Consider the following 25,625-nt stretch of genomic DNA (forward strand, 5'->3'; position numbering starts at 1 on the left):
AGGGGAAGGGGGATGTCTAGGTGAAGACGTTAAAATTGGGTCCAGAGGTTGAGCTTCCAGTCGGGCCAGATGTTCTGCACTGAGGTCCCCCGTACTAAACCGCAGCATGGACTGGCTGTTGGAGGAACTGACTTCCAACATGGCTGCCAATCAGTAAGAGGGCCAAGAGGGAGATGGGAAGAGAGGACACCAGTCAGGTTAGCTCAAGCTCAAGTTTGAATAGGAACGCCCTGTAAACACATTTTTTACATTGTGAGTAATTACAGGCTGTAACAATGCGCCTCGGTTTAATTATCCTTTTTGTAGTAGGTCAAACTAATTATTTAATTTCTGAAGCCACGACGCACGCCTATACAACTGACAAACTAAACCCGACAGACCTGCGTGACAACAATAGGACAAAATGACAACAAATGAAACAAGCGTTTGCATTGTGGCAGAATAAAATATGAACCAACTTCCAAAAGAGAAGGCACAAGAGGCATATTAATGGCAATGAGTTCCCTGCCAGCATGTCCTTCCGACCACATGACAAGCTGGAGAGAGCCATTATCAGTTTGTGCTCCACCACAAAAAAATAATATTAAAAGTGTGACACCACAGGACAAAATGTTGACCACTTCACATGCCGTTACACACTAAATGTTAACCAAACTTGAAAAGTACTTATTTTAATAGCCTAATCATATGCCTGTTTAGATAATGTGCTGAATAACTGAAATAGTATTGTGTAGTGTAACCCCAAACCTAAATTCATGATCGACTTTTCCTACCTCGTGGAACACATTCTTACCATCAGCAAGCTCAGCTCCGAACACAATAGCGCGAGAGCCCGACGCCCCGATACAGTGCATGAGGGAATCGTGGCGGAGGTTGAAGTTGATGAGTGCAGCTTCCACCCCGACCTTGGCCAAGCCGAGCCAAAGCGCCACCTGTAACGGCCTGCTTTCCATGAAGAGGGCCACCACGTCGCCTGAGACCCACCCCTGACCTCTTGCCCAGTGGGCCACCGCGTTAGACAGCTCGTCCAGCTGTGTGAACGTCCACGTTTCCCCCGTGGCCTCATAGATGAGTGCTGGTTTATTTGGATGTCTTTTCACTGTCTGGGCGAATATGGCAGGAATGTTACTTTCACTGCGCATGTAGCGCCACAAAGCCATCTTCACTCTCAACAGCACATAGAGACCACTGGTGAGGGTCAGAGGAGGGAGACAAAGAGAAAAGACTTAATAAGGGTGTAAACCCGAAAGCATGGTCAGGACAAGGGCTGGGCGATATGGCCAACATCTATCACAACAATCGTCATTTCGTATCAGGATAATGATATATACCATGATATAGAATGTGTTCTATGTGTCTGTATGACAACCATATGGTTACCCTATTTTTTTGTATATTCCTGTGTGAATTAAATTCTTGACAACTACAAAATTCACTGGGTATCTTCTTATTTAATTAAGAAAAGGAGCCCAACAGTTTGAAGTGAAATTATAAAGAAAAAATAATAATAAATGTTCCCAGTTTTATACTGAAAAATGTGTACATGCATGCACACAGATACAGAGTAATCAGATGGAAGACAACATTGTTTTTATTGAACTGAACTGGGGTATTCCCAAAGCAGAAACCTTATCATTTCAGATGTTCTGATACATTTGAGTTGGTATACACTTGTTATTACTGCGGTCCTCTTAGTCAATTAGTTGACTTGGACTTTTACGTCCATATTAGTCAATTAGTTGACTAAGAGGACCGAAGTCAACAAAGATTTCTTTAGTCAATTCGGCATTTTTAATGATTCTTTTCATGCTGAATTACTCTTTTTCCAAGAAACTTATGTTGGTGCAAGTCTTTGTGGAGAGAAAGAGTTACAGATCAGCTGATTATACCAACTGATCAGTTAGTCGACACACTTGTATGAGTGTTACTTTATATATATATATATATATATATATATATATATATATATATATATATATATATATATATATATATATATATATATATGCACGTATTTGACTTACTTGATGTCTCTCTTGGCTGTGCGTGCCGCAATGTAGAAGTATTTCCAACTTTTTGTGCCCAGATAAACCCCAAGGCCTGCTGCCAGGCTCCAGGACCACGACACCCCGAAGAGACGCAACAGTCCCATGGACCCCAGAGAGGCTGAGACACTCGCCGCATTGTGCATTCTTTGTCATGGAGGAAATGGAGACAGAGACAGAGAGAGATGGGCTTTCAGGGCAGAACTGGCATGAGCTGGATCCTCTGGGCCTACACGGGTACTGTATGTAGTGCAGGCTGGTGCACACAAGTAGCCTGACGTTACAAACCAACTTTTAGATAACAATTTTAAAAAAACAGTTTGGGGGGGGGGGGCGGACAGGAGCAGAGATATAATAAAAGTTACCACACATCAGCCAGCAGCTACACGCAAAAACAAACACGACGCATCATCGTCAACTTCCATCTGACGTTATTATTACGTCCATGCACGCAAACTTACCTCCCGAGTCCGCAGACTAAAGGGCGCTGTCACCTTTCACCCAAATACCCCGCAAGCTCGGCGCAAAACTTTGCGGATTTGTTTTCACGAAAACTATCTCGTGTTCGAACCGTCCTCCGGATGTCGAGAGCGCAGAGAGGACGTTGTAGCGTTTAACAAATCAAAAAAAAAAAAAAAAAGGGAACACCGGTAGTTTGTAAGTGTTACAACTGTAGCCGATGTAACAGTTTACGTCAGTGCCTGATTTAACTAACGTGAAGTAGGCGAGGAACGATTCAGTCAAACGAACATCACGTCAAACGCACGTGACCGAGTCCTGTAGGTTGAAATCTACGCACGCGAACGGGGGAGGGTGTGTGTGTGAAATGGGGAATTCATAGTTTGTGTCCGAAAGCCGAAAGTGACCGAGAACAGAGTGAGAGCAGCGAAACGCAGAGCGAGCAAGGCTATCTTCTGTTCTCCATGTTGAATGGAGTCGCTTGCCAAAGAAGCACCGCCCATCCCCGGCTGTGGAGGCTACACACGCGGCTCGGCGATTCGTTAAACCCAGCGCTCGTCAGGCCCCCTCTCCATTGTGATTGGGCAACGCTAACCCCTCCTGATTGCCCGACCAACAGTTTTGCAGGTGGCTGCTATTGATAGTAGCACCGGCACGGACTACTAACTAAATGTTGTGAAATGTTGTGAATGTCCCATTCCATCCCTTTTTTCACACGGCTGGCCTGCTGACCGTGGGGGCCCCCATCGAGCCCCCGTTGAAAAGAACACAGCAAAGTTTACACTTTTTTTTTTTTTTTCCACACCACACCACCAAAGTAATCATTTATTTTTTTGTCCATGAAATAAAAAGTCCACGAGCAACATGATCATTGCAGACTGAAAGCTTCCCCCGGTGTTTCTGCACAGGACCTATTTTCTCTCACTGTGGGTCTCTGTGCGTAGAAGGCACAACAAAGTAACAAAGTCGGAAAAGCACTGCCTTCCTCAGTAAGATGTAAACCCAAGGGTCCAAGATCTGATTCCAGGAGGCCATGCGTAAGCTCAGGAGAATGAACCCATCTTTCTCATGGGTTGAGGTTCTTTCGTTGAACTGCATCACAAGAATGTGGATCTGTATTGAAGGAGACACACATAATCACTCATGAGGTTTAGCTGTTACTTTATCAGCCACAACATGCTCACACTAAAATGTGGTATCTTACAATAAAGAAATGCTGCAAACTAAAACAGGAGTACTCACAAGAAAGGGGCTCCAGCATACACAGGAAACCACAGTGATCACTGCCAGTTGTGCCATCATCTCCACATCCAACGAACAAAACAAAGAGGAAGACGTGGAAGATGTACGACGAGTGCTGCGAGCTGATGATTTTGCATTAACACTGTGGGACTTCAACCTGGCCTGCAGCAATGCCAGACCACTCAGGATGTTGCAGAGTAGGGAAAACGTGAGTGCAGTGAGGCCCAGGCAGGAGAAGGCCAGAGCCAGATTGGTGTCCGCTGTAGACTGTGGATCATGGATAGGCAAGAAACACCATGTCCCAGGAGACTGGGTAGTGTAAGTGCCCACATCAAATAAAGGTAGAACTGCCAGCACGAGTGCAAGAGAGGACAGAAGTAACACAACTCGCCACACGTGACCCAATGTGACCATGGCAGCGTGGAAAAAGGGCTTAGTGATGGCCACACAGCGCTCCACTGCCATGGCACAACCCAGCAGCAAAGAGCATAAGCCAAAAAACACCATACTTGCCCCAAAGATCTGACAGAATTCTTTGGTGGGCTTCTCAGCCTGTATTCTATACCTCTGATCTATGTGCAGGTACAAAGCAAATGCGCCTGGGATCACATGACCCGCAAGGTCAGCCAAAAGCAAAGCCACCGTCAGTAGCAGAAATGGTGCTTTGGATTGGCGGCGGAATCGCACACGGGACTTAGCCAGGATGCCCAGAGCCGTAAGGTTGGAGATGGCGCCAAATATCATAGTGAAGCAGGACATCCCCAAACTTGAAGATTTAACGGGTGGCCAGGTGCTGTTGTTCGGCCAGGGACTGGGCTGCTCAGAGGAGTTCATCCTCAGGTTCTGGTGGAGGGTGGATGGCGTTGAAGAGGTAGAAAATGAAGTCATGAGTATCGACGGTGTCCTCATCTTCAGTATCATCTACAGAGAATCACAGGCAAAGTTAATATATTTACATTAGTTCAAACAAAGCCACAAAGTAATACTTTTTATGTGATCCTCTTCTGCTGTCTAAAAGGTGTCGAGAGTAATTAATAGACAGCAGGATAACAGAAGGGTTGAATAAGTCTTAAATGCAAAATGATAATGCTATGATACATATTTTTCTGGACTACTCAAAGACGAATTACATCAAGGGAGCTTAATTAGAAGAGCTACTACTGCCCAGGGAATATAAATAGAGGAGTCTTTTTTCACGTAAGCTCATACACATGAAGTGCTTGTTTGGAGTACATGAATAGATGCTTTCTCACAAATGCAAACTTCAAAAAGCATGACTGTCCATGGAAAATGGATATAAAGCATCAGCCTTCAGCAGTGGGTTTAATGCTGTGTCATATATGTAGGATATTTTAATTCAGCTGACAGCCCCTGAAGGTGGAAAGAAACGGGCTTACACCAGGTTTATATACAGGACAAACTGTTTAGCCATAAGGATGAGCAAACCTTTAATAAACTGTTATTTTTGGTGTGGAAATGTAGGAAAACTTTTGTAATTTTTGCTGATTTTCTTTGGTTTGTAACACAGGCTCTCAGACAAGACATTGTGTGTTTCTGTTTCACACAATGTTCTTCTTTACTACATTTATTTCCACAACTCAGATCTCCCACCTGCCATAAACATACCTTGCTATAATTTACATTTTGCTCCTGCTCCACAACCCCTCTCTTGGCTGGTTCCCTAACTCACTACTCCATTTCAGATACAAGTATTTTGTTCATGACGCCGTTAGTGTGCAACAGTTTGTCTGTGTTGGAAAGAGAGAGCGTTTTTTCAATACATTTTAAAATGTATAAATCATAATTACTTTGTACTTTGAACCAAAACCTAAAGAGAAACTAAACGTGTGCATGATTTTAAACAGCCGTCTTGTATTTATTTTGCTACTTGAATTTTTGATATCATTACACCTTTAACCAGCAGGACCTGCCAATGTACATTAACATTTTTCATCCTATCGTCATACATCATGCATCAGACACTAGACTTGTGTTCTAGGTTAATTGATTCTCCCTCTCCAGATGCAGCCTTTTCACAGGGGCACTGCAATAATGAGCACAGACTTTCTTAGTAGGTATGGCTAGAAAGCTTAGAAGGAAAGAGCCCTCCAGTGATAAAAGGTTTCAGCAGCGGCATTATATCAGAAAATGAACAAGGAAGTCCAAATTGCAGCTAAAATCCATCTGGTTCTTTTTTTTAGCATTGGCTAACAGAATCCCTTGAATACCAAACACAGGTCTGCTTTGTTAGCGCCAGTAACTCACAGCTGGTCAAGCCATCAATTTGTTTTATCATCTCTCTAAGAAAAAAAAAATATATTTAGTTTTTACATTTCTTTCTGGTACCCCTCTCTTACTTCAGCAATAGTCAGTGGACCTAACGAGAGAAGTGTTTCCCCCCGGAGAGTGTGAGAAAATTACAGAGGAACTTGATTTAAAGGAATCCGTAGGTTATATTGAGGATTGGGAGGATGTTATAACAATATAAAGTTGTCTTGACGACCGTGATATCATTTATCATGCACATTCTTCACACAGATACGGGATTCTGTATCTTTTCTCAAACACCCAGACTGCTGCTCTTGTTTATTCTTCTTTTACCGTGTTCTTTAAACAGAACAAAACATTTATCAACAACCCAGCTGATGCCGGGGGAGGGGGGGGGGGGGGGGGGGGGGTCGGAATCCCTCTCGAAATGCCCTCAGCTCTCATTGATAATGAAAGTATATTAAATAGATGAAATAAAGGATGAATCCTATAGCTTTCCTAGAGATCTAATTTGCTACTAGAGCATAATGTGATAAGTACCATATCTTATGGAGTAAATTACCATGGAATGGTTATGAATAATAAATTAAACTTACCTTCAGTGGACTCCGGATGAACACTGGATTATTTAGGATGGCTCAGAGTAAATGGGAGAGGACAATTACGTCTCTCTTGTCCGCAGAGCTGCCTGACTGGACACGTTTAGTACTAATCACTAGTGTTCACGATCATTTGCTCTCGTTCTCCTTCCTTCTTTTCCCCCTATACCTCTCTGGCAGATTCTCTTTCTCCCTGGTCCGGCGTTTCTCTCTCTCTCCAGAGGTTTGGAAGCTATTTTATCTCTACACGCCGGATCTACATTTTCCATTCTCTTTTCACTCCTCTGGACGTGGTCCTTCCATCTATTCCTCTTCTCTGCTGACTTTTTTTTTGTACCAGAGAGGGATCTCAGCAATCACTTTCATTGTGTAGTATTGATCCAGTGCTAGCTGAATAATTCAACAGTGAAGAAAAAAGTCAGGTACCTCAAATTCTCTATGATAATTCTATTTTCCTCAAAGCAGAAGTTGTAGAAGAAGTAGTTTGTTATTCAGCTGGTACTTATCATCCCCCCCACCCCGCCAGCCAAATAAACATACAGGAAGCACAGACAGATATGAAAGGAGTTTGAAAGAAAAGAGCATGATGATGATTAGGTGCCTCAAGAGCTTCGTATACTTACACAAATGCATCAAAGATGCATCAGGAGTGACTCTACCGAGGTTTGCAATTGTTAAAGAGGGAAGACAGTATTAGTATTATACAGTAGAATAGGTTTTCAGGACTACTTAAGGTTTACATTTAAGTACCAATTTTGAGACTTCAGAGTTGAGACCATCATGTCTGTAACACACACACAAACAGGAAGGAAAAGGACATAATCTTCTATTTCCTCTGTGTGTGTAACTATCTATAGCTTTTATGTCAACTAACCAGTTAAGTGTTCCCGCCGTGTGCAAATGTAAGCGAGTGTCAGTCAGACCTGAAGGTGGAAATGATGATACCATCCTTGCATGAGTTTGGCAATGACTTGCTCTAGTTGCCGTTTCTGCTAAATCCTCGCTCTGACATAAAGAAGTATAAAGTAAAAGATGCATTTTACCTTTAGATGCTCGAAATATATTGTATATTTTAAATGAAGTATGTCAAGACCTTCACGTGGGGTCTTACATTAAAATATGTATTCGATTTTTAAAGCTTCCAGGAGAGGAATGAAAAGTATGAAAACACAATTTTAAATGATAAAAATTGTGAAAGACAGAACATGCTTATTGGAAATATAAAAGCTAAGTTATTTATTTTGACCAAACATCAAACAGAAAGTTCAGAATTGAGCTAAAGCCAGTGCTTACAACAGTACTAATATTCATATAGACAATAATAACACAAGTTATCTTTGAACATTCAAGTCTTGAAACACAAAAAAATACTCTTTTGAAATTTTGGGAATGCAGTTACTTACTGTATTAAATACTGAATTGTCCAGCAATATATACAGAAATGCATTAAAATCTATATCTGTCGTATAATTGTCCATCTTTTTGTTGGTCATATGATGATTATATCGATTTAAATACAAGTTCGAAAAAGTGCTTGCTTAAGAAATGTCTTTGAGAGATTGTCTTTTCTGGTTTAATCAAGTACCTGGATGACACGTCGAGCCATATTACATGTACCTGATAAAACAGGTCTTCATAACATTATCTATCACTTATCATATTTTGGTCCAGTCCATTTCTTTCTTTTTTTTACATATACATTTTGAAACAAGTGAAATTGTGTTTTACCATTCGTAAATACTGAAATAAAACCAATGTGGGCATGAAAGTAAAACCCACTATGCACTTTAATCAAGGGTTAGCTTGACAACCGTTTTCATTTTGAAGGAAGTCCCTAACAGTCAACTTAAATACATACAAAGACCAACTCAATAACAAAAAGTAAAGAAAATGTAAAGAAAATGTAAAGAAGGAAACTATTTACAACATTTCGCAGTGATGCAAACCGACCACAAATAGCACGTTGGCCGCATGTCTTCGGGAAATAAATGAGAATTGGCTCCTGCGTCACTGTGTGGCGGCTCAGATGCGAGACTCTCCCGTGTCCTGGGTGCTCTTTGAGGCCTGAGGACCACAGAGAGAGAGGCAGGCACATCAGTGGCGACAGACACAAACTCTTTCACGATCGGGGAAAGTTTGCACTCTTGACACGCTTCACTTCACCGCTCCTACAATACTTCATAGAAAGAAGTATGTGTTTGCTTTTGGAAGGTTTTCAAATGTTTGATTTGCTTGGTTGGTCAACGTTCAAGGCATGTGTCATTGGGCAATAACGGCATAATCATGGGATGAAACAGATTCACTTTGATGTTATTCCACCTGAATCAGAGACATTGCGGTGAAATATGAATAACTGCTTACATGAGCTTTGCTGGTGTGCGAGTAACTGAAGCTTGAGTAACTCTTCTTCCAAGGAGCACAGAATCTGGACAGGATGTGTCCATATTCTTCTCTCACCTAAATACAAGAACAGAGATTTGAGTTTTGACATCAGAAAAAAAAAGGCAGCAAACATTACATGTTATTTTATTTTTGACAGGAGCTTGACCCACCTGTTTGGAAAAAAGACAGTGCATGACAAATATCATAACCCCATTAAAGCTGCCAAAGAGAGTGAACAGGTAAGACATGATTATTGTGCCCTCCTGAAACTGGAAACAACCAAAGATCCACATGGTGCCCAACAAAGTCAGCTGAGCCATTGCAGTAATGGTGAATGCCCTGCAGGAGGCGACAAAGACACACACAGGCTTTAACTGAGGCACTTGAACCAGAAATAATAACATTTCACTTATTTTTAGGGAAGAATAATTTGTATATATTTTTTTTCTTCTCTTTTGTTGGTGAAGCAGTACTATAGAAACAATGTGAAATTCCTTGATTGTTGTATGCAGTTTGTGTTGACTCACTTTATTTTCTGCAGATCGTCAAGGTCAGGGTTTAAACTTGAGAACTTCTGTGCCAACTTCCACACAGTGATGAGAAAGAAGAAAACGTTCACCTGAAAGGCAACATATGATGTATTTTTTTTCTCTCCTTCAAACAACTGGCGATCATTTTCAGCATTATTTTCTATTGATTCATTTCTTACTCACAATGATGATGATGCAGGCAGGGCCAAAGAAACTCCAAATTAAATCCAGGTTTAACCAACAACTGCAATGAATATTGAGAGTTTATTGAGCAGAATATATGTCAACATAACCTGGGAAAGATAAAACAAGATCAGCATCAGTGGAGGGGGGGGGGGGGGGGGGGACTTACTGTCTCTTGGTGCCATATCCACTGGCGTTAGCTAAGGCAGAGCAAGTGACAATAACTGCTGGGACTCCATAGCCACCTGCCATCATGTAGAGGGTTTTGAAGTTGGTGTTAAAGACCAGGACTACCATCCTAAAGAGTTGTATGCCCTCCAGACACATCCAGCAAAAGACTGCCAGGAAGAAGAAATGCAGCAGCCCTGCTACCACTGCACAGCCAACCTAATGCATAGGGAGAGTGGTGAGGATCACAATGACAGCAGTGAATACGGGTACAAAGGATGCTGCATCACGGGGAGAAAGAAATAGGGAGGGCCGATTTGCTGAATAGTCGTTTATAAATCTTCGGGACCCACATAAATCATTCAGTAGCTCTGCTCTTTCTTGGAAACTATTCATCTGCTGTATTTTTTTTCGACTGCATTTTGACTGCGCAAGCGGTTCCCGGAAGTATTTACCCGGCTCTCCGTACGAGAGATGCCTGCGAGGAAGATGACGGTGGAAATGAAGAGGCTGATGCAGAGGTGCAGGTGGATGGTGGTTCGTGGGCTTTTGATGGATCGGATCATCGAGAACGTCAGGATGCAGAGGAACAGGCACATTAGTGAAAGGGACATACCCACCTGGGTGATCAGCTGCAATTCAAACGTGTCCTGTTGAGAGAGACAGAGAGATGGATTTACATTACAGTAGACCGAAAACTCAGAGACTCTGATTTATACGCGTCAGGATTTATGTAACATGAGAGTTTTAACCTCTATGTCATAGAGCGCCATGAGCACAGCAAAGCTGCTCAGGTGGTTGCAGGAACACACAGTGTATTCAGGCTGGGTCTCCACCACTTTGCAACCACGAGGAGACCATGACCCTCCTTCCTCTGAGGCATCCCAGAACACACAGGTCGGGTCGGATTCATTTGTCTGTGAAACAATAGAGAGAGAGAGAAAAAACATTACACAAGTAATAGATTCCCTCAGAGACTGATTATTATCCTTAATGGCAAACTAGATGCTACCTGTTTGAGGTGGTAGAAAGTTAATGTGACTGGCTCCTGGAGGTGGCTTGTGTTTCTGTTACTGACAGAGACAGTCACCACTTTAGAGTTGAGCTCAAAGCTTTGGTTCACTTGTGGTTTCATCCCACCAAAGAAGCCATTGGTAGAGTCCTCCAGGTTTGCATAGCTCAGCAAGGACACTGTTGTAAAGCCTTTTCACAATCACAGCAGGATAACAATAGATTCAGTGGACATTCATCACATTGGTCCCCAATGGTGTTACTTGTAGGTATGATCATTACCAGGGTAATAGGATAGATCTCCAGCAGCGGTCTCCAACTGGATGTCCAGCTGAGCTTGCTTAGATGATAAAGTCACAGCTCCCTTGGGTAAGTCAGCCCCTTTCTCTACCAGCAGCTCCAGCTCTGGACCCAGGCAGATACGCGTTTATCAACATGAATTGCTCTTAATACTGCAGACGACTTCAGAAGAAGAGAAATCTACTTGCTTTTGAAACAAGCATTCCATCGGAAGAAGCGTTAACGTGAACGGATTGTCTTTGTACCTGTGTGAGTGGATGATCTCGTTGTCCCGGGGGGCTTAATGAAAGCTCCAATGAGCCTCAGCATGTTCTCCACCACGTTCAGAAAGCTGGAGACTTTCCTGTTATCATTGAGGGCTCCACTGGACAAGAGCTCGTCGATCGCAGACAACAGTCTCTACAGCCACAGGAGAGGAGGGGGGAGAGGGAGCATTGTAAGCATGAGCAGGGGAAAACAGGAGATAGAGGCAGTCAGAGGCAGACATTCAGGCAGCGTTCGCCCTCAGGTCAACATAAACAGTCTGCATAGCTGTGCAAAGACATCTGAACGTCTTACTTCTGTGCTTGTTCTGAGGAACTGAATCAATTCGCATTTCAATTAACTCATGTAGAAATACCTTCAGCATGTCCTCTCCGTCCAGCTCTGTTGGATTCTCACTTTCTGTCAGGTTGAGACAGCTTTTTTCCAACTGCATCGTGAGATCATGTGCAAACTGAATCTGAATCTGAACCAATTTGGGAAGGACGAAACAAAAGTATGAGGCAAAAGAACTTTAAATATACACTGAGCTGTGATTTGTTTCTGGTGTGGTCCGTATACCTCTTGCAGATTGTCCATGGGCTTGAATACATCACAGTTTAATGCTGAGGAAACAGGAAGTTTTGTTTCATTAAATTGTGCTTGCTGATGACAGTAACGCTCCTATTATGAGAACACCTATGCTCATGTAAACGTTCTGTTTATATATTTACAGAGCAAACACCGGTTCAGTGGTGGATGTTGGAAAAAGTGCTGCAGTGTTCTTCTTACCAGTGCAGCGAGACCCTTTGTTGCCATAGTTAGTGAACCCTGCGTGGCATGCACAGTAATGGCCGCTGGCTCCACGGTGGCAGGTTCCGTTCCCACAGATTGTCTTGTCAATCACACATATATCTAAAATGGAAACAAATCAGGGAGAGGAAAAAGTGTGTTTCAATCGGTGCTAATCGAAAAAACAAATATCCCGGTCCTCCAACATGATGCTTTACAGGTTTAAAGATAATACCTAGAAAACAATAAAGCAGCCTAAACTAAAACAACTAAAATCAATTATTTAAACTTTCTGTTCCACTTTTGTGGGGGCACATTTCTTGAAAGACCTACAAACAACATGCAGAGTTTGCATCTGGATCAAATGAACAACAAAACAACAAATAGAACAACGTGAGACTCGATATTGCATTTTTTGCAGAATCACGTCACGGCCCCTCACCTTCGCATTGTTCCTGACTGCCAGAGAAGTTCGATCTGCCAGATTTGAGTCCAAAGCCGGCGTTACAGACACAGTGAAAACTGCCCGGTGTGTTGACACATGCTGCATTTTGATCACACGCGTTTTCCTCTAGACATTCATCAATATCTACACGAGCAGGAAGAAGACATCTTAGAATAACCGAAAGAGGAAACCATCGCTGAACCACTGCATGAAGAAACCACCATATCAATGCAGCCACACAAATACAGAACAAACGGTTCACAACCGACATATAAACCTACCACAGTATTAGCTCATAGGGTACTGATAAGCATCTCACCTCTGCAGGTAACGTTGTCACCGTGGTGAAAGCGTTCCACTCCAGTGGTGGAAATGAATCCATTGTCACAAATGCAGGCATAAAGTGGAATTGTGTTAAAACATTGGGCGTTAAGTCCACAGATGTCTTTGACTTCCAAGCACTCGTTGACATCTTAAAGCAAAAAACCAGGACAGGATTTTTTATACTTAGACTTTCTCTGCTTACATTGATTCAACGTATCAGCTCACTTACCTCTACATGTTGCCGATGTTGCAGCTGTGAAATCCAACGCCCCTGTTGATGATGTGAAACCGTCCGCACATCGGCAGTGGAAGCTGCCGACGGTGTTGTGACAGTCCGCATTCTCTCCACATGGCCCAACGGCATCAGGATACTCATCCTCATACTCATCGACGGCACATTCATCATCATCTTAATTAAAAGTAAGCATGAAAAAAAAAAAACAGACGCAAATTAGACTCTTTTCACACTCCAAGTTAGGGAATAATCAATTTAAAAATGCAGTTTGTGTACGTTATTTGAATATTAATGGGACAACCGTATCATATGTTTGACAGTTTCTAACTTCTACATGCACATATGAGGCTGTTTTTCCTACGATGGGGTTGTGTGTTAAAGTAAGTTTGTTTTTCATACCAACGCATGTGCGCTTCACAACATTAAATCCCTTAGGGCAGGATTGGTTTGACAGGCCCATGATGAGGGAGAGGTACAGAGCTGAAAAGCAAGCAGACGACTGTCAGTTCACAACACTTTCTCAGCATGACTTAACAAATCTACACTAACCACTTTAAATAAATCACACTAAGATGTTTCTTGTGTCGCTACAGCAGCATTATTAAGGACCAGTTTGACCGCATAAACAACACCAAACGTGTGTTTAGAGTTCAAGGTAGATGCCCTCATTTTCTACCCTCCTTTCCTCAGATTGTTCCAACGACATCTGCATCATATTTCAACATGGGTGTCTGCAGAACTCTGCTTCCTTTGTTTGAGAAAAACACAAGCACAGAAAAAAAGAAGAAAAAAAGCAATACATCCTCAAACTGTTTGAGTGCCGAGTCAGTCCTCTGTGGTCGCTTAAATTACGCCAGATGGCTGTAATGTGCACTCAGTATATGGAAACAGGAAGAAACAGTCCAGTTACCCCCAACTCCCCCCCCCCCGCCCCCCCACATCATTAGTAGTTTAAACAATAAATTCAGTATAATTATCAAAACAAGCAGTTGGTTAAATATTAATTAAAGGGCCAGTTTATTCAAACCACAAAGAGGACCCATTCCCCCGAGGTATCGTTTTTTGTATCATGTGTTGAAGATCGCTGCAACACTAATAATAATTTGGAGTTGAGGTACGTTTTGAGGACATTTAAAGTGTTTTGAGATACCATTTTGTCTCGGGATTATACATCCAACACAAAAAGAGGCACATTATGAAATGCTTCACAAAGTTGTAATCTCTCAATGTCGTGTTGTCTCTTGGCAACGCGAGGAGTTTCTTCCCGCGTGACCGTCGGCGATAAGATGAGCTCATAGTGTATAAATATCACTTTAAAAGCAGAAGAACAGAGGTCCTCAGATAGCGGGGTTGTTTGAAGAAGAGCTGCTGTGTTCAGCATCGCTCTTCGTCCTTTTCACCTCATTCAGTCGAGCTCTTTCCCACACTCGGCCTTCAGGCTCAGACTGCTGCAGAGAGGCTCACATCAATGAAGAACTGTGGCCATTTGAGTTTCTCACTATTATCATTTCTGCCAGGGAGACTAAAACAAAGTAAAAACTGTTTTTATTTTTATTTTTTTGATCATGTGCTTATTCTTTGTGTGTTCTATAAATAAATAAAAAAGTGACTATTATATACAATTACTCTATATACAACTCTATGTGTTGAATTACAGTACACGGCGTGTTAAAAAGGGATAAACAACATTATGTGTTAACAGAAAACATACACAGATATACAGATCTACCTATTCGTAAAGGTTTACGGGCCAACTGAAGCCAGTTAGTCTCCCTCTTTGTGTCACCAGAGCATTTTCAACACTTTCTCAACAGATGATTTTCCATCCCGACTCCTCTGCAAATGAATGACAGATGTGACTCACCCAGTATCAGGAGGTTCCACCTGCCCGCCATGGTGAAGTCGGAAAAAGTGTCCAGAAATGTAGAAGGAAAGTAAAAAACAACCGAAACGGGGAACTCTACATTTAGATTTCAATCTTCTCTTTTGTTGCTCCACTAAAACTTAAAGAAAGAAGGAAAAAAAAGAGCATCCACTCATCAAGTTGATAGACGTGGAAAAAGTCGGGACAGTATATGCTGATACCAGCATATATATTATAAAAATATATAAAAATGCTGGAATCAGTAGTCTCTCATCTCATACAATGACCTCTCCTCTGTCTCCTTCTCCCTTTTGAATCGTCATCTGCTCTCACTAATGAGGTGACATGCTGAGATGACTGGTTTTTCTGGGGAGGGGTTTCTCTCTCTCTCTCTTTCTCTCTCTCTCTCTCTCTTTCTGAATCACATCTCTGACACAGACGTTTGTGGAGTGCAGCCAGAAGTTAACTCCTGCTCTTGTTGGGGTGGGGTGATAGTGAGAGGAAATGGCAATGCCAGCTCGCTCTGCTCGACTTCCATGACAACAATGTGTTACTTTACAGCGTTTTTTGCGAAGGCCATTTCTCTCTCTCTCTCTCTCTCTGTCTGTCTCTCTCTCTGTCTCTGTCTCTGTCTCTCTCTCTGTCTCTCTCTCTCTCTGCTCATGTCTCTATCTTTTCCCTCGGCTGGGCTCTGAGTTTAGGGGAGAGACAGGGGGTCAAGAGGAGTTTATGAGACTGGTCATTGTCCAGCTGGTGGGTATAAGCTCCCATGAGTGTTAGCACACAGCCGGCTAACTATGGTGATGACATATATATAGCTATTGCATCTGTTTGATACAATGTAACAATGGTAACAATGTTGAGCTTCATTTGGAAAGAAGTGAACAAAGAACAGTACATTTATATATATATATATATATATATATATATATATATATATATATATATATATATATATGTAATTCCCCACTCCCTGAGGGCAGACAAACTGCACTTATTTTCAAGAAAAGAAAAAAATCAGCAAATTTAGGTCAAATATTAATATTAAACAACATAAAATAGATCAAACTGCTAAAAAAAACCATAATCTTTATCATAAGTTTCAGAAGGTGTCTTTATAAAAGTATTGTCAGGAAGAGGAAATACAATTCTGAGAAACTTGCATGAAGAGAAATAATGTTCTCTTCATCACACCCGTGTCTTTTGAAGTCACAAGATGCTTTTCCTGTTCCACACAACTTAACTCATGCTAAATTGTATGCTCTGTACTGGCTTGAGTATGAAGAAAAACAGAGGAAATGCTGTTCATATGAGCAACCTAATGGGACAAAACTAATTGTTGAATTTTCAGCACTTTTTTCTTGTTTCCAGCTCACAGTGGCAAGGTCATTTTCAGGTCCGAACACAATGTACCAAGACTCACTGACAGGCAGGGTGATTATTGCATTATTTTACACTCTTAAACAATGAGGTGGGCTTTGTGGGCTTGGGAAAATGGAGGTGGCAGACAGCGGGGGCCTTTAGGGACTGGTGGTGTACAGCAGAATAACAGAGCACGCTCCCAGTTGGACCTTGAAATGTTCTGACATTAGCATGACCTAGAAACCCCCCTGCCTTTAAATAGAAAAAATTAGTTCCATTGGTGACAGGCTTCTGGTGCCCACTCCATATCTGCATCTATAATCAATTAAACAGCAATGCGTCTAGTATTTAATGATGCTCACGATCGACACATAAAACAACACTGGTGACCATGTTGTTATAGCCTATACAATACGTGACACTTTTGATATTAAGTAAAGTAATTTAGCTTTTATTCCTACAGCTCAGCCTCTCAGTAGTTGAGACACTATGTGTAGGGAGTCTTTACTGGGAGTAAATACAAAATGAAACACTTAAAAATAACTAACACAATTCAAAAGCAGATTGTTAGAGGGTGGCTATAACATGAAACTGAAGGGAATGGTAATAAATGATCCAGGAGTGGAGTTCCACATACTCATTACTTTATCATAATCACAGTTTACAATCAAGTATGTAAGCCACCTGAAGGCAAGAAATTGCAATTTATTAACAGTGCAATTAGAAGTGATTTCAGTGCAACACATGAATGCAAACTTTGCAATGAAACGGCCTATTTAAACAGCAACATTATAGCCATTCTCAGGCTCCGTGTAATGCATTTTTTGGGGGAGGATGTTGTGATCGCTGAGCTTGATGAAACCTTGCAAAGGAGGTCAGAGCCCGATATCACCTCTGTACATGCTCTGGATTCAAATGATGGATCTGTTCCACTCGAGTTGGCAAATTGAACGATGATTTCTTGCTCCAGTTTAATTCTGTGAGAGCGATTTCCAGCCATTATGATCATGGCAAGCATCCAAGGCTTATCCTGTTATCTCACGACCTTCTTCCTGTCCGTACCGAGATAGTGTTTGGGATGTTTTGTGTCGGCCCTGTTTGTGTTCTTTCTGTTTCTTTCTGAATTGTCAAACAATGAGGAGGGACCTCAATGTGGTCCAGCTGTCTCAACAACTTCCTGACAAACCCTGAACCAAAAGGGTCAAGTGGAGACTGAGTAGTCTGGTCAAACCCCTTATGATTTTAGACTTTCCAAAGAAAAGTTTCCAATAGGTATTTCCAAACTTGCCGCACTGATATGATGGAATCCGTACGTTGAAGTAAAAGTGAATTTAATAATTGCTATCGTGTTTTATAATTGCACTACCTCGAAAATACACATTGAAAAGCGTGTGACAATCTTTTGGGAATGACTGCAAGGCACACAGTGGATAGTTTTGCCAAATCAACACCACGTGTGAAACATTTACTGTAGGTGGATTGTGGTTAAACACAATGCTGGTCTATTAATTTATGAACCACAGGGAGTTGCTGGCAGAGCTATTAGATCCTGCCAGCACACCGTTGAGTTGTTGTTTGGATATGGAAGCAGAGAGAGAAACACAGAATAAATAGTGGAATAAATAGTGGAATAAATAGTGGAATAAATACAGATTGTCAAACTTTCCTTTTTGTGCCAGTGTAACCTTCGGAAACTAAGAAGTCGTTAAACCCATGAAAGGGGTTTTACTGTCCGAATTCCATTTCCCTGTTTCCCTTCTGCTTCCTCTCTATTTAAAGGGGCCTACGGAAAGAAGGTACAACACTAAAATGTTTTTTTCAGAAAGCCATTGCAAAACTTTTAACCCCAGTTTTAGCAACTCGACGTATAAAAAGTAGACTTTGAGATTTAGCTGATCGTTACGATCACTTTCGTGGCTCGTATGGAGTCATGACATCCTGACCTCCTCTGGTGGGTCTTTGTTAGAGATAGAGGTCAAAACTTAGTCTTAGTGGGGCTGCTTTTATTATTGCTTTAAGTGTCTTTTTTAAAACAAATGATTTCCTTATTATCTTTGTTAAAATTACATTTAGAGCTATATTTGTATTTCCTTGAGTCTATGTTTTGATGTTATGCTTTTCATAACTCATTTAGCTTTTCTTTAAAAGTGAAATGAAGCTTATTATTAAGCCACATCTTTTTCTTTTTTTTTAAAGCATGGCCTCACCACCACCACAGTGACGTGGTCCCGGGGACTCAAAATACTGCATATCAGAATGCAATGTTCCTATATGGATATACATACAAGATGAGGATCTGTCTAGTTTCTTAAGTCCTGCAGTTTCCTTAGAGTTTACAATCTGTTGATTTCTACATACATTTTAATATGCGTTACCTCCCATTGTAGATTAAACACAGTGTTCAGTTTAATGTGCTGTGTATGTTACAAACATCCCAAGAGCGTCACCAATAACCCAACATATGCTTGTCTAGTCTAATAGTCTGTACTAAATGCATCAATGCGTGACATTTCCCTTATATAGCTGTGAAAGAATAGTTCGCAGGCATATAGAGGAAGTGTGCTCATGTACCCTCTCACTCCTTCACACCTTCGAGCGGACCTTATCTGAGCGAGGTTCACGATTGCGGAAGTGTGACAATGTTTTTTTGTGCTGCTAATTTTGTGCTTGAGTTGTGTTCAAAACTTTAAACAATCAGATGACTTATTTTCACAAACTCTTTGGGGACAATGCACCACAGTGAATGTTCTGTTTGTTGTGTTGTTGTTGTTGTGGATTTGTGTTGCATTTGGAGTTGTGCACACTACTTACTTACATCGGGGTAACAAGAGGACATAACATCAAGGGTGGAGGACGATGGTAGCACATTTATTAATGTTCATTATACCCTCTTTTCTCTTTTCATGAGATGGCTGGTGTGGAAAAAGCTCTTGGGCTTCTCCAAGTGTAACACAGCAGAAACACACCCAGAAGCTTAGTCAATGTGAAATTGCACCGTCCAGTGGCGAGAAGGGGATATTACACCATCACCCAACTAGATCCTTTTGTGAAATACACTGTAAATATCCAGTGGATGCAATTATCTTATGTCTAGTGTTCATGTCCCTTCTGCCCCAACCTGCTTTTTAATTCTCACAATCTATAACTGCATACAATGGTCCATTACATCGAGGGCACTTTTCTGGGTTTACCTAAAATAACAAAAAAGTCTCCTTGGCGGTGCAAATTAGGGCAAGTCTTTTCTTAGTAGAGCCCATAATAAGCGTGAGATAATATTCCGTTTAGAGAATCATTTCTTATCAGGCGCAATGTGGAACAACAACTTTACCTTTGTGTTATTGGGTTGGAAAAAAAGGAGAAGCCACTAAAATCAGCAAATTCAGCAAGTTTAAAGAAAACTGTATAAAGATGCTGACTAACAATTTGAACATGATGTCTGGTTTACACGCACAGGACCAAAGCCAGAAGGCCGCTCCAGGGGAAATGATCAAACCCAGGTCCAAAACGTAATCTTTTAAACTGTATTCATGTTAATATTGGACTGGATTATTGGATGGTATGCAGTGAAATTCTCAAACACATCGGTAGCCTATACATTCTATAATACTATTTGACTTTCAGGAGCTGTTGAGCACCATTGCTTGCGAACTGAAAAAAACATGCAGGCTTCCTTGCCTTACTCCATTTAATATGAGGATATGTATTTAATAAGCAGAGGAGGAAGTCACTCTCCCTCCGTGTGAGTTGTTATTCAAGCTTCTCCAGTTTTTGTTTACACAGCCAGCTGGCTGCGCATGCTTTCAGTGCATGTTAATGCACGTGAGCGCGCCCCACGGGTTAGCTAACTGCTGCTGCTCCGCACTCATAAGGCGGAGGAGGAGGCAATAGAAATGCTCACAGACAAGATTATAAAACAAACATGTTTAACAAGAAATCAATGCATACCATTTAAAAAAAAACAAACAACATACAAATATTTGAAGTATAACCCAAATCAAAACACACTCGCAACAATGTCACATGACCAACAGGTGCATGCTGGATGGAGCTAAATCTCTCACGGTGGGCTTAAGGAGTGTGGTGGAAGCTGACAAGCAAAGAAGTTGAACCTATGGAGCAGACAGAGTGGCCCCTCAGACGGATGAGTACAACACTCTCACTGATAGATTAGTTACTCTTTATCGGAGAACGTCAACAACCACTGCATTGCATCACAACATAGGTTGTGTGAGTGTGTGTGAGTGTGTGTGTGTGTGCGCACACGAGGCTGCGAGGTGTCCACAAATTGGAGCTGCTGTGGAGTTTTTTAATTGACGAGGCCATGACTATGTAACAGTTCAGCTCCACACCTTCTTTCTGTTAATAGTTGTTTTCTTTATATCTGTTTGTCTATTAACTCTCTTGTCATTTCAGACCCGGTCATTCACACCTGATCATCCTTCATTCCCTTCACCTGGTTCTCACGCCCATCTCACCTGCAGCCCATTCCCTCGTTAGTCACTCACTACTTAGGTTCCCTCACTTGTCCTCTGCCAGATTGTCTTGTGTTTTGAGACCAAGTTCTCCAGCGTTCCATAGTCTGTGTCCCTGTTTCTGTCTGTCTGTTCTGTTCTGTTCCTGCCGTTACTCCAGTAAAGGATTATTATTTGCTTACTCTGTTTTGTCCATTGTGCTTGGGTCCCTGGTCTTCGATCCGTGACAGACTATGATGCTTTATTCTCCTGTTGATTCGATAAGAAAGTTTTCCAGTTTTTTTGTAGTTTGTTGCACCGGCTGCTGTCTTCATACCCTTCATTTATTTATTATTGATTTTGTTGAATTTTCTGAATTCTTTTATCTTTTCAGGTTAAGATTCAAGATTCAAGATTTTTATTTGCCATTTCCAGACACATTGGAACTCTTATGCAGTCAGCGTTTCAGACATTACATTATATTATAAGAAAGAAGAGAAAAATACAAGATATAAAAGAGAACACTGTACAGAAGTGGTGATGTATACAGAGGAGTGGTACTATGTACAAGGACAAGAGAGGTGCTAGTATGTACAGTTTGGGGTACAGTTTTAAATTATATTGTTTCAAGTAATAAAAAAATGGCACACATTTTAAATTAGACAGCTTTAAATGAAGTGTTACACGTAAGGCTACACTGAGCAAAAATAGTACATTTCAACCAACCTACTTTTTTAAACCTTTAATTCAAGTGCAGTTTTTATAGAAGTATTTAATTTGTCAGAACTACTTAGTTATGCGTCCTCAACCACATCTGAAAAATAGATCTTTGGCCTTTTCAACATTGGCTTTTTGACTACATGAAAGACTGCCATTTTTCTGCTAATAAAGAGCTGTGCACAGTGTCAGATGCCCTTTTAATTCCCCACAGAGAGATTGAACTGCCTGTCTAATTTGCTCCAAGGCTCACGGCCACCCTCTTGGAAAATGGATGTGGAGGAATTTTGAATCATCTTCTAATGCAATCTGGTTTACATAATCAGTTCAGCCCGACCCTGTATTAGAGACACGACTCAGATATTACCCTGCACCCGCGCCGCCACTATCAGGGCAGCCAAGGAGAGATTGTCTATTGTCACTCACACAAACAGAAGTCTGCTGCAACTTTTGCAGATGGAGAGCTAACGGCAAGATAAAGTCGTGCACTGGACAAATGTGGATCCATATTCACACCTACAGGTCTGTGAATACATAGTGACAGTGCATGGTTGCAAAATCTATACTTAGCCTATGGGAACTTTCTTCCACAAGGACTTTTGTATATCACAGAGAGGCTGCACAGGCCTCGGAGGTTACACTCTATCCCCAAGGTGCTCAGGCCTCCACGAGAAAACGGTGTTCTCCACATAGACTACTTCTCCTTGCCCCGGGCCCTTAAATTGTTTCTCACAGCACGAAGCGCATCGATTTAAAAAAAGCATTCCCGACCAGAAATTATCTAAACTAATTATTGTATGCTATGCATGTTTTTAACGAGCCAACTGAATACAGTAACCACTACGTGTTAGTAATTGTGCTTTTAATGATATCACGGTTGGAGATTCAGTCCAGAGTATGAAGTAAATTGCCACAAATGAATTACATTAATGTAGTTATATTATTATTGTCATAATATCAGGGATCTTTGCAAACAAGTACTGTATTCAAAGCCAGACTGAACCACTAACAGCTCAGCAGTTGCACACTACAGAGCGCTGATGCTTGTGGCTAATGTGGATTTAAGCATTCGCTCCTGTCAGCAACCGGCTCCAGATAGCCCATTTGTCTTGAAGTGAGCCCCTCCAGACACATCCAACACCTCTAAGTTAATAATCATAGACGGATGTACTTCATATTGCATGAAACACATTTGAACTTGATTACGCCTTCATTTGATTGAAAGCGTTTACAGTAAAAAATGTAAATGAGTTTTCGCTTTTTGGGTCGCGTGAATAAACAAAAGGCTGCAGGGCTGCTCAAGGGATAAATGCTCAAGCCCTGATACCTGAGAACATTAGGATAATTGCATTGCAGTATCCTCAGTAGTGTAGTGTAGTCTTCATACCATTAGTTGTGTCCGTGCATGCACGTGTAAATATTACAGAGTTGCACCCATAGGTCTTCTAGTCCTGAGTGCAAAAGTGTTTGGATCCGCCAGAGTGCTTAAGCAAAAAAAAAAATTCTGCTTACTCTGTAAAACTTTAAGTACTTTGGACATACCGTTAAGTAGGAAAGTCCAAATAGTGATAAAAGGTGGAATCTAACCAAACTCACATGCTAAAGACTTATAACCAACCATGTCACCACTTTGAGTATTTTATTTATCGCAACTACAACTACTTTTAAGGTTGTTTAAGAATCTTTTTCTTTGTTCATTCTGTTTTGACAAAAAAAAAAAAAAAAAAAAAGACTTAACACCAAACTGTACAGGAAGGGAGTGACAATTAGTGTGAGCAGACACTACTGTATTAGTTGCACTCCCAGTTTGGAAGCTGTGTACGTGCATCTGTTTGTCTCTGCATTTAAAAAAAATTCCTTTGCGCTCACATCTGAGAAATAAAGACGCGTTGATGTTCCTACGCTTTATACATTCGTCTCTCTATTGTTCCAACTTTAGGAGCTCTTGGAGTTGCCTCGGGGAACAACAGTAGCACAGTTTCTGCGTCTCATCAGTCCGTGGTAGGTTAGTCATGTGATCACAACTGACGTGTTTGCCAACTCCGAAATAATTCAAAGGCTTGTCAATTCTACAAGTCAAAGATCCAATTCAGTCTCGAGGCTGGAGAGAAGTGATAGAGTTTCATCAGGCTGTGCATTGCAGTTAAGCTGCAGTCGGGGCTGAGTTTTGCAGAGAGCTCCTGCTGTAAATGACAAATTATAGATAAAGCAGGAGTCGGTCAAGTGGCCACAAACAGTAAGGCAGGGTGAGAGGCTTGTTGTGCTTGAGCTCAACCAGCAGGATGCACTGCAGCCCCATCAAGCACCATCTTTAATGTCAGGGAAACTTATCAAGCTGAAGAGCAGCATTTCAGTCTGAGATGAATATTTATGTGTGTGGGAAAAGTAATACAAGTGTTCACATAAATGAATATCTGTGCTCAAATTAGAGGTTGGAGAAATGGCTGCGATTATCTTGTTGCCTAATGCTTAATTGAAGTCAGCTTCTAATTAGCTTGGCTATTATCATCCAAATTGGCAACAAATCACAATTTCTCAAAACTTTGTAACATGGTGAGAATATATAATTTTTCCCCCCTCGAAGTAAATGTAAAGCTAGTGCATTATGAAGAATCGTAATCTGCGTCCTCTTGTCACAGCTTCACCCACTGTGACCTCTTTTTTAATTATCATCCCGCTCAACATTAATTTAGCTAAGAGCAAAAAAAAAAAAAGAAAGAAAGAAAATCTCAGAATGAATGTCCCTTCATTCCTTTTTGTTACGGTGTCGCCCTCATTACATGCTATGTAAGTCCTGGGTGTTTCACCTCTCACCAGGCAAATGGAAGTGCTATATCTGCAGCACATTTTCTTCACTTTCATTCTGAACAGTGTGCCTGGCTGAGACAAATGACATAGTGCTTGCTAGACAGAATGGAGTTGTGCATTGAGCTCTGGGGCCCTGAATGGACTGCCTGTGGTTTTCATAAGAGTATAATTCCTCTGCTTGTGTATGCTCTGCAGGCTGGTGGCAGCGCTGATTGTGGCCATACTTGCGTGGCTGCCAGTGTGAATGAATTGTTCCAGAGTGATGTCCTGCACAAATAGCTTACCTGGGAACAAAGCGCAACAGATTTCCGTTGCAGTTGCAACTAAGCCAGGAATTCAGGACCACAAACACTGGCTCAACTTTAAGGTGTTTTTCTGGCACGTCTGACGTCCACATGCTGCAGAAGTGACGCTGGTGCTGATTGATCGATTCTGACCTGTGAGCGATCAACAGTCGTCCTCTCACCCTCCAACCCTTTAATACCGTATATTCTAAACACCTGTCAGCCAGGAGCTCCCATTATGTCACCTTATTCTCCTTCACCCTCTCCCCCCCCCCCCCACCCCCCCCTTTGAATTATTGAGCTCTTTCTGGGGACAGGCTCCTCTCATCAAATGTGTAGGCCATCAAGCTTGCTTCACCGCTCCTTCACCCGTGGCTGCATCCGCCCCCATGTTGCCTTATGACATTGAGGAAATCACTCAAATGTCCCTCACTTACTTCTCAGTCACTAGACCGCTCGCTCCCTCTCAATCTTTTCTCAAGCTCCCGCCCTCCTAACCCCTTCTTTAAATCTCTCCCTTTTGCCCTCACAGTTTCTTTACTTCTTTTTTTCTACAATGTCGCACACACACACACACACACACACACACACACACACACACACACACACACACACACACACACACACACACACATTCTCCCTCGTTCCCTTGGTCTGTATTTTCCTGTAATGACACGGCCCACTGCCGGGTGTCACTGAGTTGATGGAGGGAAAAAAAATGGAGGACTGAGGGTAGGGAGGGGCTTGACAGGAGTGTGTGTGTGTGTGTGTGTGTGTGTGTGTGTGTGCGTGTGTGTGGACATGTCGGTCTGAGCAACATGGAGGGGAGAGACAGACAGACCGACGGAGGCAGAGCGACAGACATTATGCCTGCGGGTGCGTCTTGTTTAAAATGTTCCATCCTGGTGAAAACACA

The 25,625-nt window shown here is 41.8% G+C and overlaps 3 protein-coding genes across 3 annotated transcripts in view; all 3 read right to left on the reverse strand.

Moving 5' to 3' along the window:
- slc27a1a (solute carrier family 27 member 1a) overlaps positions 1 to 3,001 on the reverse strand; it is an 8,658-nt gene extending 5,657 nt beyond the window's left edge. The window contains exons 1-4 of the mRNA XM_034539580.1: positions 2,507 to 3,001; positions 2,025 to 2,192; positions 794 to 1,188; positions 1 to 143 (exon numbers count right to left, since the gene is read on the reverse strand). The exon at positions 1 to 143 is cut by the window's left edge and continues 25 nt beyond it. Coding sequence (XP_034395471.1) covers positions 1 to 143; positions 794 to 1,188; positions 2,025 to 2,191 — 705 coding nt within the window. The 5' untranslated portion in view covers position 2,192; positions 2,507 to 3,001. The remainder of the gene's footprint in view (positions 144 to 793; positions 1,189 to 2,024; positions 2,193 to 2,506) is intronic.
- Positions 3,002 to 3,400: 399 nt separating this feature from the next.
- On the reverse strand, positions 3,401 to 4,634 carry ptger1c (prostaglandin E receptor 1c (subtype EP1)). The gene is made up of 2 exons (XM_034539075.1): positions 3,747 to 4,634; positions 3,401 to 3,617 (listed from the first exon to the last, which is right to left on the reverse strand). Exons 1-2 carry the CDS (start codon positions 4,632 to 4,634, stop codon positions 3,426 to 3,428), a joined length of 1,080 nt encoding a protein of 359 aa, XP_034394966.1. The 3' UTR covers positions 3,401 to 3,425.
- A 3,200-nt stretch (positions 4,635 to 7,834) lies between these two features.
- Positions 7,835 to 15,505, reverse strand: LOC117735121 (adhesion G protein-coupled receptor E1). The gene is made up of 19 exons (XM_034539577.1): positions 15,088 to 15,505; positions 13,623 to 13,703; positions 13,218 to 13,397; positions 12,984 to 13,136; positions 12,662 to 12,808; positions 12,220 to 12,342; positions 12,010 to 12,053; positions 11,807 to 11,914; positions 11,433 to 11,586; positions 11,170 to 11,292; positions 10,889 to 11,079; positions 10,629 to 10,793; positions 10,332 to 10,526; positions 9,878 to 10,095; positions 9,709 to 9,769; positions 9,523 to 9,614; positions 9,166 to 9,334; positions 8,975 to 9,070; positions 7,835 to 8,677 (listed from the first exon to the last, which is right to left on the reverse strand). Exons 1-19 carry the CDS (start codon positions 15,116 to 15,118, stop codon positions 8,636 to 8,638), a joined length of 2,373 nt encoding a protein of 790 aa, XP_034395468.1. The 5' UTR covers positions 15,119 to 15,505; the 3' UTR covers positions 7,835 to 8,635.
- Positions 15,506 to 25,625: the final 10,120 nt, after the last annotated feature.

Source organism: Cyclopterus lumpus, chromosome 8 (assembly GCF_009769545.1).
Source record: "Cyclopterus lumpus isolate fCycLum1 chromosome 8, fCycLum1.pri, whole genome shotgun sequence".
Classification (NCBI taxonomy): Eukaryota; Metazoa; Chordata; class Actinopteri; order Perciformes; family Cyclopteridae; genus Cyclopterus; species Cyclopterus lumpus.

What these genes read in the sequence shown, in the direction of transcription:
- ptger1c (XM_034539075.1), bottom strand. Translation starts at nt 4,634, where the DNA reads ATGACTTCATTTTCTACCTCTTCAACGCCATCCACCCTCCACCAGAAC. An exon ending in TATGCTGGAGCCCCTTTCTT is followed by an intron (nt 3,618 to 3,746) that starts GTGAGTACTCCT and finishes CCTTCAATACAG; the next exon opens with ATCCACATTCTTGTGATGCA.
- LOC117735121 (XM_034539577.1), bottom strand. Translation starts at nt 15,118, where the DNA reads ATGGCGGGCAGGTGGAACCTCCTGATACTGG. An exon ending in AGATCTATCCTATTACCCTG is followed by an intron (nt 11,080 to 11,169) that starts GTAATGATCATA and finishes GATTGTGAAAAG; the next exon opens with GCTTTACAACAGTGTCCTTG. An exon ending in GACGATCTGCAGAAAATAAA is followed by an intron (nt 9,335 to 9,522) that starts GTGAGTCAACAC and finishes CGCCTCCTGCAG; the next exon opens with GGCATTCACCATTACTGCAA.